Source organism: Notamacropus eugenii, chromosome 5 (genome assembly GCF_028372415.1).
Source record: "Notamacropus eugenii isolate mMacEug1 chromosome 5, mMacEug1.pri_v2, whole genome shotgun sequence".
NCBI classification, from domain to species: Eukaryota; Metazoa; Chordata; class Mammalia; order Diprotodontia; family Macropodidae; genus Notamacropus; species Notamacropus eugenii.
The window spans coordinates 292,285,132-292,304,548 of NC_092876.1; the positions used below are offsets into that span (position 1 = coordinate 292,285,132).

Sequence of the window (19,417 nt, forward strand, 5' to 3'; positions counted from 1 at the left end):
TTTTCATTGGATGGGCAGCAAAATCCTTCAGAATTAAATGCAAAAGGTGTATGTAAAGATACAGAGGAGACAATGAGTTAATGAAGAAGGCAAAGTGGAGTCGAATATCATTAGAAAGATCACTAAAGTTATTTTACAAATCTATCAATATTAACTTAAGTATTTTTTATTGCGTCGCATCTCAAAGTACATCGAGAAGCACTGTTACATAAAGAACTGGATACAAAGGCAGGAAGACCTATCCCATCTGAGACACAAAATGGTGGTCTAAATCTGGGCAAGTCACAGTCTCTCAGCACTCTCTAGCAAGGTCTTTTTTACCATAAGGTGCAGAGACAGCGGATAACTGCATTGTCACAGTTTTCTCACTCATAGTTCACAATACCAATAAAATCTTGGTTGTGAATTATGAGCCATTTATTCTTATGGTGACACACTAAATCTAGTAAGAGTCCACTCTTCCATAGTTTCAATAGAAAGTTTAGTTCTCTACTAATTTTTTTAAACACATACTTGGAGAAATTAAATCTGCACATGAATTTTGTAGAAAAGTCTACATCATGTTTCATTGTTTTTATCCTGTCCAGTAATATTTTACCATGAGGAAAGAGTTTTTTAAATATGTATATGTATATTTGTGTGTGTGCGTGTGTATGTGTATTTCTAATCTGTCTGCAGTTAAGTGAGTTAAAATATCCCTGTTACATTAAGGTATTAACCTGCAAACATTGATATATCAGAAAAACTGAAAATCCATTCACATAAGTAAAAAGGTCTAAAACTAAGTTATCCTTCTTGGTTCGTATGCAGTAAGTATTAAAAAAAAGTTCATTTGGAAAAGTGTCTTAAAAAATAAAAACCTTTCTCACATATAATTCTCTATTTTGAAATGAAAATGCATTGAAAATAATGATAAAGTAAATTACTCTTACCAAAATGCGTCCTAGCAAAGAAGTTTCAAGGTTTGCAATGCCATGCTAATGACATTTGGCTAGTGTTCCATTTTTAAAGGAAGAAATATAATCCGGTTTGCAATTTCAACATTCCTGTGCTAAAAAGAACCCAGTCTTTTAGAAATGGACCAAAGACACTTAAGAATGGCTCTAGTTTGTTACACAATGGCATTCTGGGTCAGAGAAAGCATCTGGCTGAACAACCAGTTCCCCTGGTTAAAGAAATGTCCAGCTGAGATAGCATTTTGTACTGCCCTGAGCACTTGGCTAAATGCAGGCCGAGAGCCTTTTTATATTTATTTTAAGCATAAAAGTAAACTGGTAGAGAATGGCCTTAAAAAAGAGCTTAACCCATTTTAAGCAAGATGTTTTTTTCTTTAAACAACTTCTTGATAAACTATCTAAGCAACAGGTCCAAAAACCCCGGGAAACATCTTCAAGAATTTGAACATTGAAATATCACTGATGAACTGAGAGTACTTCTACCTTTGAGGCCAAATTCACAGATTTTATACAAAGATTATTTTTGCAACCAAGCAACATTCTACATGAGAGCTAACTTTTGAGAGCTCAGTGTCAAGTTCACTAGTAGCCTTTACCATAAGTAGGAAAATTAATGCTGATAAAATTCAGAAAAAAACTGTTTTTAGAAAAAACTGAACGCAGTAGCCAACATTTTTTAAAAGTCACAACACATCAAAATAAACTCCTCAAAGTTTATAGACTTTTTAAAAGGGAGGGGGAAGACATTTTTCTTCAGGGGAAAAAGTGACTCTGTGTGTTTAAATGAAGCCTACTAGAAACCCAGTTCCAAATTTTACCATCAAAATAAGAAAGAAGTTCTTGCCAGACAGAATCGCCGTTCACTGCCATAGTCTATGAAGAGCTGACTGAGGATGGTTTGCAGTGGCTGACTCACTTGCATAGTGTAAGATTTACCCAGATCATACCAACATGCTGGGCAGTTGTATACCTTTGCTCGGAACAACTGGTCCAAACAATCCTTGCAAACATTATTCTGACACACAGTGGTAATTGTCCAAAACATTACCTCTTGACAGCAAATACGCAGGAATGTCTCTTCCGCTTTATTCAGGAATTTCAACCCATCCTTCAGTGCACCTAATACTTCATTCTACAGTTTTTCATTGATCATTCTTGATAGGAGATTTCTTCTGGGAAGTGAGTTCATACAGTTCCACTGTATACTTGGACACTGTACTGGAAGATGCCAGAAAACCCTCCCTATCCCTTGATGTTTTCCTTTTCCTCTTCCCCTTTCCTTTCCTTGTGGATATCAATTCCTCATCATCATTCTTTTTATTTTCTTTTTCTTTCACTTCGTTAGCAACTGCTTCTAAATATCCTTCAGGATACTGCATTGTTAAGTCAAATTTCCTCATCTTGTCTTTCCTTTTCCTTGTCCATGGGCCAAGTTCATCATCATCATCCCTCCTGGGGAGGTAATGCCATGCAAGGAAACCAGATTTCCCTTTTTCAGGCCAATATTTCACTACCTCGTATCGTTCATCATATTGATTCCATTCGGTTGGGGCATATTTGCTGTGTTTCCATCCCTCAGCATTTCTCACCACTCTGAGTAGCTTCCCAGCTCATATATATTATGTATTTTAATCACATAACTTCTCTGCAGTCCATTAGTTGTCAGAAAGATCTCTGCCCCCACTATCCATAGATATGAAAGAGTTGCCATGGTCTACGTCTTCTTCATAGGCCCCTGCCAGGAGCAGAGAGTAGGCGCTATTGTTACTTCTGCCATATATACTTGCCACATGGCTCCTATGGACTCTAGACTCACTCATCTGCACTCTGAACTTCTATATGGTACCAACAGGACTCCCAGGGATTGGTCCGTAATAATTAGAAGGTACAATAGTACACTCCCTTGTGCAACCCATACATTCAATACCCTTGCCCCAGCTTTGAGACAATGATCTAGCAGTTGCCATTTTTGCCTTTTTTTTAACTGTCTTTTAACTTCTCCCCTGCCAAGACTGCTTCACTGGCATCATTCCAGCACTCAGGGCAGTATCAGTCCTCATCATATGGAATGCAGCTCAGCAGGGAGCTGAGACAGTAGATGTGGAAAGCTATGTTGTATTCATCACACATCAGCTTCTTGTCAGGGTCTTGCTTTCCTCTGCAGGCCTTATTGAGGTTATCTTTGCAGTATTTGCAAATGGGGCTATCCTGCCTTTTCAAAGGGTTTTTGAAACCACCTGGATTCACACTACCTCAATTTTGTAAATTTCATCCACAAAAGGTATTCTACATTCATTCAGAGATTCCCCAGCATCCCCAAGCACTGGGTTTGCATAGATCTCTGTAATGGTCCTAGTTTCCTGTTTTTGAAGGATCTCATCATTATACCAGAAGTCCCTCTTGGGCTCATCAGGATTACAGATCACTATAACTTGTGCAACATGCGGCTGATGCCATTTCAGTATTGTCTGGGCCCAAACTCATATCTTTTGATGACGCATTTTCTGGATTGTCTTCATAGTTCACATGATAGATAACATTCTCTTCAGCCACTTTGCCGTCTCCACTGTCACTAGATTCACTCTTTCTTTCCTTGTAACATTTACTAATATGACTTTAAACCATGCTCCCATGTTCATATCCCAGGCATCCACATATTCATTGATCTTACAGAGGTAGGAGCTATTATTATCATCCCCATTTTACAGATGAAGACACTGAGTCAAATGGGTTAAGTGACTTACCCAACATCTCCTAACTAGTAAGTGACTGGGACCAAATCTGAACTCAGAGCTTCCTGACTCCAGGCTTTGTGTCACCCAGCTTTCCCTGTATGTATTACATAGTATATAATGTATATACAAACATATATGTATATGAGAGAGAGAACAGGATTAATTATCCCAGTTAGTTGGTCCATATGTACTCAAACTCAGCTTGGTCTCCTTTTCTGTATTTAGTTCATCTGTTTTCTATGGTACCTATTTACATGGACAGATGTTATAAATGTTAAATGTATACATCGTATATATAACATATATCCATATATGTATATATGCACAGAGAATAAAGTTTCTGTAAATGTGAAATAGGTTGAGTACATGATTGAATAGGAGGAAATCAGGCTGAATGACCTTTGGGAAATTGCATGGTACATTCAATCATCCCAAACTGTTTGCTGTTGAAAAACCTACCTCTGTGAAATCAATATTCTCTCAGGGATGCCATCTGACTTCAAATCATAGGATATCACAGTCTTAGAAGAATCAGTTACAAGAAACCCAAATAGCAATAGAAAGGCATGTAGTGGGAAGAAGCATCATATTACCAATGATAAGCCACCTAAGAGAACTGACCTAGCAAACAGTTTAAAGAACTGATATGTCTAGAAAAAGACATGAAAAAAAAGTTAGCTCCAATGTGAATAAGCTAAGTTCCTGCGGGAAGGCATCCAATCCTCCAAGGAGAATTTATGGAAATAATCTCATGGTATAAGGAGTAAAAGAGGACGATTGGCAAAGGTCAAGGGAATAAATTAGTATAATAGCAGATTCCTCAAAGTAATCCATTCATGCAATATTCTTCAAGTTATAAATGCCAAGGAATATCCCAGTATGGAATTCAACTATATTAAGTAATCAAATTTCCCTTTTGTTTACCATAGAAATATTTCTATATGTTTCATGTTTATAGACAGGCTTTTTGAAATTACATGGAGGCACCTAATAGACAGATACAACAAGTTGACTTGGTAATGTTTTAAATGTTATATTTTTCACTTTTCATGTTTTCATAGGATAAATTATCTTTATAATTTTGATAGCTGCTGCTGATAGGGCCACTGTGTGCTTTAAAAGCAACTTTTGTGCTTGAAAACAATAAAATTTTATTAGTATTAGAGTTGTGAAATTGGTATTAAAGACCTAGAAATATGAGGTAAATCTCACCATTTAAAAAATTTTTATGTATCAAAATGAACACAAATAAGGCATTTATCCTTTCCAGTTATTAGCCATACAGAATACCTTACTTCTTAGTTTTGCATTACTAAGGAATAAGTAGCAAAATAATAAAAATTGAAATAAAAAATTATTTGATTATAATAGGTTAATGGTATATATGGAGACAAGCACCTTCTGCCTTATTTGAATTTCTAGTAGCATCACACTGCATCTATATCAGAATATTATTTCTTTGGGATGCCAGTTATACCAATTGTATGCTAGATGTTATGCTCATATGCATATAACTTTTGAACCCTCAACACCAGATTATAAGATACCAGCTAAATAGCTATGTAATGTAAAAAAGTTCTCAAAAGTTATGTACTGTTAAATTTAATAGCAAAATAGTTCTCTAGTACAGTTCTCTTTGGAAAGAGCACTGGACTGAGTCAGGAAATCTAAGTTATAGACTCTGCTCTGACTGTAACTGTCTTACCATGTTATTTAAACTCTCTGGGACTCAGTTTCTGCGTTGATAAAATTTTGAAGGGTGGACCAAATGATCTTTAAAGTTCTTTCTGGTTCCTGTTCTATGATTTTCACTGATGCTCATCTTCCCAAAACTATGTTATTGCTTATAATTGCATACATGGTCTTTTACTCTAGGTTTAGAGAGTTACCTCAAAGTCAAAACAAATCAGATCATTCAGAAATTGAACTAATTAAACTTCCCATAGATAAAAATACAACCCTGATTTCTTAAGTTTTCCATTAACCAACTTATTCTATGCAGGCAAAACCTCAGTTATTTGATCTCCCTCCCTATCCTTTTCCTTTATTTGGATAATTCTAAAAACACATGCTGTCAGGGTTTGGAGACATGAGCAGTGAGTCCACAGTATGTCTATTAGGCATCTCTTCTTAAAGTGGAATCCAGTTCCATTTCCAGACATTTCATTACAATTTGAATTTCACGTAAAATTAATGATGAAGGGATATCTTCTCTGCAAAGGCCTCTAAATAAGAATCATAAATATCCTGACTGATCGTTCCTCTTCTGAGCTGGGCCCCTCCTTTGCTTATGCTTAATTGCACTCTAGTTTCATGAAATTAAAAGTAGGTTTGGGAGACTGTAGGATGGGAATGACAGCATTTTGATATAAACAGTACCATAATATTTTGGAAATATTCTTTGAAAATTCTTGCCTCAAATTAGTACTGTGAGGCACTAGAGGAAATTCTTCCTTCACAACTTATTTTATGGTAGGTTAACTTCAAGGCATTCAACATGCTCTTCCATAAAAGAATCATTATAATGATAACCATACCAAGGTCTAAAAGTTAACCTCATCCTGAAACTTGAAATGATCAGAAAAAAATAACTAGATGAATAGAAATATCAGTCTTGTGTGGGTCCTTCACTATTAAATATAATGTGTTTTCTTCAAATGAATGGAATAGGGCATTTTTAGCAACTGCTTACACTGAGTGTTTCTTGGTTTATAAAATACTTGACTCATAATAACTCTATGGAATAACTTCTTTAAGTTTCTGCCATCCTTGAGCCAGCTAAATGGTGAAGTAGAAAGAGTACCTGACCTACAATCTGGAAGACTCATCTTCCTGAGTTCAAATCTGATCCTGGACACTTACTAGTTTTGTGACCCCGGGCAAGTCACTTAATCCTTTTTGTCTCAGTTTTCTCATTTGTAAAATAAGCTGGAGAAGGAAATTACAAACCACTCCACTATCTTAGCCAAAAAAAAACCCAAACATCAAAAAATACAACCAAAATGGGGTCATGAGGAGTCGGATACCACTCAAATGACTGAACAACTGCCATCCCTATTTCAAGGATAAGGAAACCTGAGGCTCAGAAAATTTAATGGACTTACCATAGTCACACACCTAGTAAGTGAAGGAGTTAGGACCCAAACCCATGTTCTCTGACTCCAGAACCAGTGTTCTTATCACTATACTATACTCCATCTCTGCATTATATAAATTTGAGGTTAAAACCATAGAATCTACTTTATTCAAAACAGTTTGTATTTGTTTATAAATAATTCATTCTCAGTAATCAAAAGTGGGTTTGCTGACATTTTTCAAAACACATGCAGACATGATGAAACCCACTGGCACAGGAAAATCTTTTCCCTCTCTGTTTAGATCATTTCATTTTTTTTTATTCATTTACCTCTCTATCACTACAGGCAAGGAACAAGAGAAGTAAACGTAGCATAACCAAGTTTGTTTGTTTTCAGGACAGTATGTGCTCTGTTATTTTTGGAGAGAAAAATACACACAAAAAACAAATGTGTACCATTTTTATAATCATGCAACCACAATGGCTTTAAATTCATTCATTAAAAAAATTGTGTCAAAGCCAACAAAACCATAACTATTTAACATGTGATACGCAATTTCGCTTTTAATTAGCATGAATGGGGAATGAAAACATTAAGGGGCAAATTAATTCTGTTCTGTAAAACCTCCAATACTAAATTGTAGAGTTCTGACTCATTTGTAAGGAGTTAGATATGACTGTATGTATCATGTTTATTTTCATTCCATCCCTTTATCAAAAATCCACTTTATTTTCCATGATTTTAGCTGTTCAGCTTCCTTTCACAATGGTTTTCCCCCCTTCCTGATAAAAGCTAATGTGTCAGTGGAAGAAGGAAAGGTGAAAAGACTTTAATGTAACTGGAGTGGCTAAAGAGGGAAAAAGAAAATAATGCAGCAAAATAGAAGTCAACATGTGATGAATCTTCAGTTTAGGACTCACATTTTATAAGGAAATGTATTAAGGAAGTGATATGCCTTTTAGATATATACTGGGGAGGGCAAAAGTAAGGATGAAAAGAAATTATCTTCTTCCCATTCAGATTTAAAATGGAACAGAGATCACTTAGAGGTAACACTGTCAGCACTCCAGTCTATAAAAGGCATTGTTCTGATTGCATCAAGCCCAGGAATATTTCAGACACTTCAAAATGAGATCATCTTACAAGAGTTCATCTTAACCTCCCACCCCAAAAAGACAAGTAGTTGAAGAATACCTGTTCTTCAGACGATACTATGCAGTTGAATTGACTATCCACACAGTTAATCTAGATGCATAGATAGATAAAGGTATAAATATACAGATACCTATACACACATACATATATCTATACCTAGATATGTATCTATTTCTATATCTTTCTATCTATATATCTTGGACAAATATAAATGGACAAACAACTCAGTCCAAGATTGCTTAGGAAGCAAAAAAAATCTCAGTTTCACTTGAGACATTTTGCCTTGCTTCTAATAATCTCAGATTTCTCTGAAACAAAAACATATCTTTTAATACCAGTATTTTTCTGGTAATATGGGATAAGAATTATAGAATACCAGCTTCATAAGAAACAAAATTGCTATCCAAAAAGCAGTAGAAAAATGCTTGGTGGACTCAGTTAGGCTATACAGTGGGAAGTATGCACAAAAAAATGGAGTAAAAGTTAGTAAAAAAAAAAAAAAGAGTAAAATGACAGTTTCTTTCAGTCAATAAGTCAATAAGCAATTATTAAACATCTGCTACATGCCAGGCATTGTGCTGAACACCGGAAAATCGTTGTGGACATACAGTTGACACTAAGGAAAGAAGGGTCTGGTCAAATAGAAGAAGCAGAAGGCCAATAAAGAGGCAGGAAATAGAGGCTCCTCTTAGCTCAGATCCTACAAGCAGTCCCATGGGTACTGCCTATGAAATAGGTGATTCTCAAAATGTCCATTTTAAATAAATACATATAATGATATAACCTCAGCAGGTAGGAAAGTCATTATATTACAATTGTATGTAGATTTTCATAACTTCTTGCATTTTGGCTATCTTTTTCAGTAAGTAGTAAGGTATTTACCTTTTGTCTGTTTGCCAATTGTTGCTTTAATGTCACGTTCTATTCGTGCCTTTTAAAATGAGTCTGAAAAGTCATTATAATGTACACTGTAGCTATTCAGTGGAGCATTTTTCCTACACAATTTATTTGCTTTGCTTGGCTAGCTTCCAATTTGCTTTTTCTTCATCTGACCTCATGATTTATGCCATATACATTTCAGAATATAGTGGCACCTAATAGTCTAACACTTTTTAATTTTCTTTTATTTTTGTTTCCCTCTCCACCAGAGCCACAAACCTGTACTTTGAAAGACTTTCTCTGCGCAAATGGGGACTGTGTTTCTTCGAGGTTTTGGTGTGATGGAGATTATGACTGTGCAGATGGTTCAGATGAGGTAGGCAACTTTGCAAAATGAAACTAAACCAAAAACAAGTCTCTAGAACCACATTTGTAATTATTCTTATTCAGTCCAACAAGTGTGACTAGGACAGATATGAAAATACCCTTTACCCTTAACACATTCAAATAAGTGTTACGACGATCCACTAAGCTGCACACAGCCAGCATAGGGAATCATTCTCATGCTACTATTGACAGGTAATTTTATAGTCTATTTTACCTCAAGTGGTGGATGGTTGGGTTGGGAATAGATGTTTAGAAACTCTATTCCCCAGAGCTGATATCCTTGCCATCTGTGAATTTGTCTGTAAATTTGCTGCAATGTTTACCGAAATGACAAATATTTTTATGCATTTTAAACAGTGGCTTGTCTACAACTTCTCTTCAAAAGATGTAATTTTATTGCTTTCAATATGAACTTGCAATTTTCCTTAGATGCAGAGAGCAACTCATTTATTACATGACCACATTTACATTGCCTGAAAGTGAAAGATTAAGCAATTATTTTGATAATTTAGTGAAAATGAAGGTGATGAAGATGATTAGCTAGAAGAAGAGGAAGATAGGCTATATACACACTCTGTAACTCACATGAGTCTGTTAAAATATTTACTGCATGTCTAAATGATAGTGATAACTTGTATTGAGTACTTTAAGGTTTGTTAAAATGGGAATGTTTTCAAGAGCAAGAAAACATTTTTTGTGGGGATGCAGGGTTTAAGATAAAATGCCTGAAGGAGCCTTAAAGAGCATGCACACACACACACACACACACACACACACACACACACACACACACACAAACACACATATAGTATATGTGTATATATGTGTGTATCACACAAGTAGTAAGTACAGAGCTAAGATGAAAATCCCAAATAGTTCTTATTTATTTTTTTTATTTCATGTTAGTGATAGATGGCAAGGGAGGCTTATGCCTACATTTTGAAATATGATCATGGAGTCTACTAATAGAAATAGAATTATAGAATTTAATGACAATGGATCAAAGTTCTCTCTCTCTGTCTCTCTCTGTCTCTGTCTCTCTTCTCTTTCTCTCTCTCTCTTTCTCTCTCTCTCTCTGTCTCTGTTTCTCTCTCTGTCTCTGTCTCTCTCTCCCCTATATGGTATTCATTAATATTGCCTGCATCCTAAAGGATCTGTGAACACAATCTGTGCTCTAGCTCCATTAACTGCCATTTAAATATTAAATGAGATTTAATAGGTTTAAAGTTCTTAGAGGTATAGAAATCATCTACAATTCGTTGTCTTTTTCTTCTAAGTATATCATTGTTGATATCTGCATCTTAAAACCGTTACTATCATACCTTTAGTAGGCCTTAGCAGCTACCCTCTAGCTTTATGCTTGAATTTTCATGATTCTCCCTTTGGAGAATCAGAATAACACATTTTACTGTCCATTGGAGATTAGCCCTGCCCACATTGAAATGCTTTAAACAATGCTTGTATATATCAAAATATTTAATACATTTAACAAGGAATCTGTATTCTGTCCCCAAAACATAACTCTGTCTACAAAGGAAATTCAGCCACTGTCGTGATTATATAGATGATTCTGACAAAATTTAGACCCGAAGGAAGTTTGTAGAAATTTTTAAAAAGTCATCTAAATGATGTCAGGTAAAGTTATTTTAAGAGATCATTATCAATTAAATACATTACAATGATCTATTGAAAGAAAATTGATCATGTAAAAAAATGACTGGAATTATCATGGCCTTTTGTAGAGTTACCAAAATATAATCAATCCTCTATTATATATAATCTCCAGTGCTTCCTTGAGCTCCTGAGGCAACTGACTTCATTTTGATATTTCTTAAGTTATCTCCAGTCATCCTGAGGAATATCTGGTCACTGGATTCAAATGACTCTGGAGGAGAAGTGAGGCTGGTGACCTGCACAGCCCTCCCTCACCCAAAAAAAGTCAAGTGCAAGTCATGTCATTATTTCTCTAATACCATGGTCTTCTTCTGCCATGAAGGACAAACACACATATAGCTACATATAGTTGTAACTCCACTCACTATTATAGATTCCAAAATAGGATTCCTATTTTGTGAACAAAACATTGATTGGAATATAGGATGGGATAGCAAAGAATAGCATAGAATAAGAAAGGAGGGGAGGGAATGCAATGGGGAGGAGAGGAGAGAAGTGGAGAGAAAAAAGGAGAGGAGGGAAGGAGAGAGAGGAGGAGAGCTGATAGGAAGAGAGGAGAAGAGAAAAGCTCAAATTCTGAAGACACCTAAGAGGTCATTAACTTTCACCTGAGCAGTAACCTCCTTAACAACCTATTTGTCATATGGCCTTCACTCAAATACCTCCAGTGATGGAGTTGGCATGAGGGATTTAAGAATGATCTTGCAAAGCTTCCCATTTTCCTTTGGAACAGCTTTCATTATTAGGAAGTTATTTTATTTGTTCTAAGTTTCAATTTCCTGATTGCACTTCTGGCCCCTAGCTTTGCTCTCTGAAGCCAAACATAGCAAGTCTCATTCCTCTTCCACATGATAGCACTTTAAATACTTTAGTCAGTCAATGAACAAGCATCTTTAAAATTCCTCCTATATCACAATCTCTTTTAAGTGCAGGAGACGCAATAGAAAACATAGAACAATCCCCGCTCACAAGGAAAATGCATTCTATTGGAAAAGACAACATGTGCATATATAAGTAGAAACAGAATAAATTAAAAATAATTACAAAGTTTAGGAGACAGGGCACTATCAGTTGGAGGAATCATGATACGTTTGATACAGAAAATAATATTTGAACTGAATCTTGAAGAAAGTAATGAATACAAGCAGAGATGAAGGAGTGAATTTCAGACGTGGGAAACAATGATAAAAAGTATGGTTTATTTGACAACAGTGCAGCTAGGTGGCACAGTGCATAGAGTCAGGCAGAACAGAGTTCAAATCTGATCTCAGACACTTACTATGTGCGTGACCCTAGGCAAGTCACCTACCCTTCAGTTTGCTTGTTTCTCATCTATAAAATGAGCTGAAGAAGGAAATGGCAAACCACTCTAGTATCTTTGCTAAGAAAACCTCAAAAGGGGTCACAAAGAATTGTACCTCTCTGAAACAACTGCACAGCAGCAACTACAACATCTTGACAACAGCTGTCATTTTCCTGAACTCCAAATCCTTTCTTCTCAAAGGCAACTAGGAGGTTCAGTGAATGAAGTGCTAAGCTTACAGTCAGGAAGGCATGAGCTCAAATCCATTCATAGGTACTTAATTGCTATGTGACTCCGGGCAAACAATTTACTCTCTATCTACCTCAATTTCCTTAGATATAAAATGGGAATGATAATAGCACTTACCTCCAGAGTTATTATGAGAATTATCTGAAATAATATTTGTAAAATATTTAGCATAGTATCTGTCACATAGTAGGTACTTACTAAAATCTTGTTTCCTTCCTTTACTTTCCTCTCCCTCCTTCCCTGGCACTATCTTTCCTCTGAACACTCTCCAGTTGCCAAATGGTTTTTTTAAAATGTGGCCCCAAAAGTGAACATGAAACTTCAGTGGTCTTCTATCTAGGGTCACATAGCAGGACTTTAATTTCATTGTTTCTGAACAATCTCATTAGCTCTGTGACATATTTTAAAAAAATAACCATTTATTTTCTCTCTTTTCCTCTCTATAACTAATATGCAGAGTTAAGGCAAGCAAATTCCCATATGTCCATGTCCAAAATGCATATCTCATTCTTCAGTCCATCACTTGTCTGCCGGTCCAATGGAATCATGATTGGTCATTGCATTGATTACAGTCCTTAAGTCTTTGAAAATTGTAAATTTTTAGAGTTATTGCATAAAATATTCTCCTTGTTCTTTGCACTTTAGTCTGTATGAGTTCATAAAAATCTTTCCAGATTTCTCTGAAACCATCCATTCCAATATTTATTAGGGCACAATCCATTACAATCACATGCCATAATTTGTTCAACTAGTTTTCATCTTTGACTTATATTAAGTTTAGAGTACGGTAAACCTTCAGCCTCCACCAAAGTCTTCTTCACATTACCTGTTTATAGTCATATCTCCTATACTGTACTTATTCCATTAATTTTTCAAACTAAATTAAAATTTCACAATTATTTCTATTCATTTTTATCTCATTTGATTAAACCCATTTTGGGGGTCTGTTAAGACTTTTACATATCCTAATTGTCTCACCACAGTGGATAACAACCAGAATTCAAATGATCTTGGAAGGCTTATCTCTTAGTCTGAGATCTGTGAAATTGTTTTGTTTAATTTTTCAATTACTACATTTCAGTATGATTGGTTTCCTTTGTAAGTTTATATATTTTATTTTTGTACATATTCTTCTGAGAAGGGACTGTGGGCTAAATCAAATTCCCAAAGAGATCCATGACACAAAGAACTCATGAACTCGACCATTTAGTTGAATCTATTGATATAAAATTCATTGGGAGCAAATTTAAAGTTGTATCCTTGGGTACAAAAATTCAACTTCACCAGCTTAAGATGAGGTAGGCTTGGTTGCAAACAAGCTATTCTGGGAAAGCTCTGGGAGTTCTAATGGATTATGAACTCAATATTAGTAAACATCAGATACATCAATCAAAAAAAAGCCAAATGAATCTTGTTCAATTTAGATAGGCATAGCTTCTCCAAATAATTTTAGGTACTATGATTTTGAAAGGTATTTATAGTCTGGAGAAGGAAAGCGCTGGAGTCCATGGTCTATGATATCCCTTTGAAGGAACTGGGGGTGTTTAAGCTACAGAAGAGAAGACTTCAGAGACATCATCCTCCCTTTTCTTTTTAATGAATTGATTTGCTTTGCTATTGATATCTCTTCCAGTTTTTAAATTCCATGATTTTGTGATTCTTGTGGTATTCCCTCAAGCTTTTTGATCCGTATTTTGAAGAACTGACTTTTGTGGTGAAAGCAAGGGGGGGAAATGTGCTCATCTTTGGTCTTGTGGGATCCTAGCCCACACAAATTTTCAAATATTCCTGACAAATAGATCTACAATCATGGCTACATATTCTTTTAGTTTGTGTGTGTATATGTGTGTGTGTATGTGTATGTGTGTATACATGTGTGCGCGTGTGTACGTGTACACACATATAGTTTGTAGATCAGACCTGACCTAATAGCTTGAGCCCTAGACAACAAAATTCTGGTATGATTGTTTTAAGCCAATCACAGAATTTGCTACTAGTCCTCTCCTCTTAAATCAAGTCAAGAAAGCAATCATGAAGAAGTGAAGGATCATGAAAAAATAATAACCAATGAAAGTAACAGAAGCAAACCTAGTTGGATTGTTGGGAACAGAAGTATATATGTGTGTGTACCTGTATACATATCTGCATATATGCACAACTATACACATATAATCTACATATGTCATGCATGTATAGTCATTTTGAATTGATAAGAAATATACATTAGAAATTCAATTGCTATTTTTCTTCCTTTTAGAGAAGATACATAATTCGAGTTGTCATATATTACAGTGGATATTCCTTAAAACAGGAAAATCACAAGTATACAAGCACTTTTAATTTTGGAAATAACATTAAAAGAAACTTTTTAATTATCTTAGATGCTTTTCATTAAGTATTCTGTTCCATTCTGTCCCCTTATACTCATATTGCATTTTGTACATGAAGTCGTTTATTAATCCATTGTTTATCGTAAAACTAGTATATGCATTGGATATTTCACTCCCACATTTTCTTTTGTTTTTGCAACTTAAGAAAGGTTTATTTTTCCACCAAAATGCTTTCCATCAAGTGGTTGCCTGAGGGCATGGAGTTTGGCAACATTTCTGAATGTATAATTAAATGGAAATCATTGAGTTTCACATTCAGTTAAACTTAATAAGCATTTGTTATATCCCTACTATGTTCAATGCTAAAGGAAAAACAAAAACTTCACAGGATTTACCAGCAGGATAGTTTGCCAATCTCTAAGAAAGCAGCATTTAACTCCATCAAAAATTAAGTGCAAGCAAAGCATAAAAGGACATAGAATTCTTGACTCAGTAAGAAGGGAGATGAAATTCAGTTTTACATTGATAGTAACAATCCAAAACACTTTTATGATGCCCTGAAGGCTATTTATGGGCCAAAGACCTATAGTGTATCTCAATTATGCAGCACTGATGGAGCCACATTGATTAGTGATAAGGACATGATCCTGGAGAGACTGGCTGAACACTTCCATAGTGTTCTCAACAGACCATCATCAACCAATGATGAAGCCTTTAACTATACCTCAGGTTGAAATCAATCCTTCCAGGGGAAATTTCCAACTGAGGAAGAAGTTTTGAGGGCCATTGGGCTCCTCTTGTGTGGCAAAGCACCTGGTACTGATTCAACTCCAGCTGAGATTTCCCAATGCTAATTGAAATCTTCCAAGTTTTATGGCAAGAGAAAGTTATCCCCCAGGAGTTCAAGGATGCCTCCATTATCCATCTCTATAAAAGAAAGAGAAATAGGTTGTTCTATGACAATCACAAAGGGGAGGCCTTCTCTTAGTCATTTTTTTCTGGATAAGAGAATAGTTGGTATGATGTTTGTTGCCCAAAAATTCCAGGAGAAATGCCAGAACCAGAACAGAGGTCGGTATAGAATGTCTGTTGATCTGCCCTTTGATATTATCAATCATGAGGGCTTATGAAAGATCATGGCAAAATTTATTTGCCTGGAGAAGTTAATTGGTATTGTATGATAGCATGCTTGCACAAGTTCTGGATAATGGATGGTGCTCTTGTGTTTTACTAGTCACCAGTGGACTGAAGCAGGGTTGTGTGCTTGCTCCCATGCTTTTTAATATGATGTTTTCAGGAACGTTGTTGGACTCTTCAACAAGAATGAAAACAGCATCAAGGCCAGGTGTCTCACTAATGGTAAATTATTTAATTTTAAAAGGCTACAGGTAAAGACTAAAGTGGAGGAAGAGTTAGTGCATGACATTTTGTTCACAGATGATTGTACACTCAATGCAGCCTCTGAGGCCAACATACAACAGAGTGTGGATCAATTCTTTGCCACTTGTGCCAATTTTGGCCTAACAACACTAAGAAAACAGAGGTTCTCCACCAACCAGTATCAAACCATACATATGTAGAATCGTCAGTTTCAGCAAATGGAGAACTTTTGCATGCTGTCAATAAGTTCACTTACTTTGGCAGTATTCTTTCCTGGACACATAAATGATGAGGTTGATGCATGCTTTGCCAGAGTGGGCTCAGTGTTTAGAAGACTCTGAAGGAAAGAGGAGTAGAGAAAAGGTATTAGGCTGCCTACCAAGCTGAAGGTTTACAGAGCTGTTATGCTGACCTCATTGTGAAACCTGTTTAGTATACCAAAACCGTGCTAGGAAAATGAATCACTTCCATTTGAATTGTCTTAGAAACATTCTGAAGATCACCTGGCAAGATAAGAGAATAGACATGACCTCCTTTCTCACACTAAACTGCACAGCATTCAAACTTTACTTCAGAGAATGCCTCTCCAACTGGCTTGCCACATTGTTCAAATGCCAAATGTATGTTTGCTTTAAAGACTACTTTATGGACAACTCCCACAACACAAGCACTTACATGGAGGTTAAAAGGAGTGATACAAGGACACTCTCAAGGTGTCTCTGAAGAACTTTGGAATTGATTGTGAGTCATAGGAGACACTAGCTGAGGTCCACCTAGCCCCCATCAAAGAAGTCACTCTGTTCTTTGTGCAAAGCAGAATTGCAGTAGCTCAAAAGATATGTGCAAATGTGCAAATTTAGGGAGATCTCCACTCCAAATTATCACATGGATTATTTGTGCCCAGTCTGTGGTAGAACTTTCTGAGCTTCTGTTGGTCTGATCAGCCACATTCAGACACCCTGTACCCTAACCCCCGACATAGTGTTGTCATTTTGGTCCTCTTTGAGCATGAAGGACAACAAATAAACAACCAGACAACAGTGGTGTCAAAACTAAATAGAAACCAATCTGTGCTGATTTTGACTTAGAAAACTACCAGTTATCACCATATTGCATCATATTTTTACTTCTTCTGTTAAATATTTCCCAATTACATTTTAATGTGATTTGACTGTACTTTGAAATTGTGTGGGCAGTGAATTCTACACAATATAAAACTTCACCTTTTTTTCTTCCTTCTCTCCATCTTTCTACTTGACTCCTTCCTGCTCAATGTGCAGAGCCAATCAGCATGCTGAAACATAGAGGAGTTTGGGAGTTATTTTTTCTTCCCTATTTTGTAAACAGTGAATCAGTGAGAGAACAAGAGTGGTGATGCATATTTCATTTAAAAAAAACTCTGATAACGGATTGTAATTCAGTCTTAGTTCATGTGTATAGGAAAGGAATCCCCATTTGGGAGGAAGAGGCATGCATATGGAAAAACACTGACCTACGGCTGTTATTTCAAAATAATATTTTATTTCACCTTCTCATTCTTCTTCTGTGAAGGTATATTCCTAGATGATCTTTTTTGTTTGTTTATTATAAATAATGGAAATACCCAGATTGGAGGCATAAAATTTGCTATCTGCTGGACATGGCCAACTACAGCAGATCATTTCAAACCTTGAATATCGAAAGACAGGGCTTCAGAATGGTATTCCAAGGGGTAAAACGTTTAGGCAAAAGGAGAGACAGAACTAAGACTGAGTAAATAGAAAGGAAGGAAACTTGAGGTAGAGGCAGGAATTGAAAATAAAAAAATCATTCTTTATCCATAAAAAAGAAGTTCATCTCTATGATTAAAATAACATTTCTCTAAAGGAGCATTCTTTCCACATACTATCTATAATATTTGACCAGTATAACAAATAAAGTCATAAGTTACATGTTGTTTTGTTAGTTCATTTTTTAATAAGCTTTATAGACTATTAAGGAGCAGCAGGGAAGGAAATATCTTGGCAAGTCGTATTGTATTTTTTTGGCTCGTTATAGACAAACTCAGAATGTGACAATATTTTTGGAAACATGCCAAAGTTGTTGATTATAGGCATTCATGTTTGTAAACACCTGCCAGAAGATTCAATTTTATTATTTTTGTTATGTTTTAACAGAGAAATTGTGAAACAGGTTGCTCCAAAGATCAATTTCAGTGTGCTAATGGTCAGTGCATATCAGCAAAATGGAGATGTGATGGACATGAAGACTGTAAATTTGGGGATGATGAGAAAAACTGTGAACCAGGTAAAAATATAGCAATCCTATTTATCTATGTGTAGCCATTTAGCAGAGAAAATTCAATTTAAGGAACTAGCTGAAGAAAACATACTGTTGGTAAATGAAGACAGGGATTTACTATATCTAGAAATAATATTATCTAAAAATACTATATCTGAAAATAATATTATCTAAATAATTATCTAAAAAATTTACTATATCCAGAAATAATATTCAAATAAGGTATAACTATTTAATTGACCTAATATATGGATAAACACTGAGATAGAGAGATAGATGATAGAATTAATATTTACCTAGAGTTTAAACATTTTTCTCCAAACTCTGTGTTTCTGGTTTCCTGATGTTTGCACACCATTTGGAATAACTTTCCCAGGAGAATAGCATGAAAGCTATGAAAAGGAGTAGGAATATATAATACAGACTTTTAGTTACTGAAATTAAGCTTGTGAACCAAACTTAATAGTGTATCAAACCGGAATCATCTCTGATTAGGTGCCAGAAGTCAAAGAAGAAAATAGAAAGCTAGACTGATAGGATTGAAATATCTTAAATATTAGATTCACAGCTTTCCAGTAATGAAAAAGTAGATAAGAAATTTTTATGATAAAAATAACTTATGGATATATACTAGCAGGTTTATCATCATTCACTAACTTTTCAAACTGTCTCTATGCATCTGAAACCACACAGAAAGAAAATACACGAATTTACATAAAGAGCTTAGACATTATCTATCCGTACATATGCATATGTCTATATGTTCCATTAGCTTTAAATACTAGTCATTAAGCATTATATAGGTTTTCTTAAATGGAAAAATATCTACCCCTTACTCATGATTTAACCTCTTTCAACACAGTTCCCTCATCTGCTAAATAAGGGGATTAGTGAAGTGGGGGGTAGCCAGGACACCCCACCTCCCATCTCATTGTTGGGCTTCTGGACTATATGGGGGCCACAAAACTACTCTCATGCTCTTTTCATCTTCTGGCACTCACTGAGACAAGTC

At 35.6% G+C, this 19,417-nt stretch overlaps 1 protein-coding gene and 1 pseudogene across 3 annotated transcripts in view; one reads left to right on the forward strand and one right to left on the reverse strand.

The window, feature by feature from the left end:
* Positions 1 to 19,417, forward strand: part of LRP1B (LDL receptor related protein 1B) — a 2,222,640-nt gene that overhangs the window by 2,006,063 nt on the left and 197,160 nt on the right. For all 3 annotated transcript variants that reach the window (XM_072613193.1, XM_072613191.1, XM_072613192.1), the window contains 2 exons: positions 9,072 to 9,178; positions 18,282 to 18,411. In XM_072613193.1, the coding sequence (XP_072469294.1) occupies positions 9,072 to 9,178; positions 18,282 to 18,411 (237 nt within the window). The remainder of the gene's footprint in view (positions 1 to 9,071; positions 9,179 to 18,281; positions 18,412 to 19,417) is intronic.
* On the reverse strand, positions 1,699 to 6,743 carry LOC140503222 (E3 ubiquitin-protein ligase UHRF1 pseudogene; annotated as a pseudogene).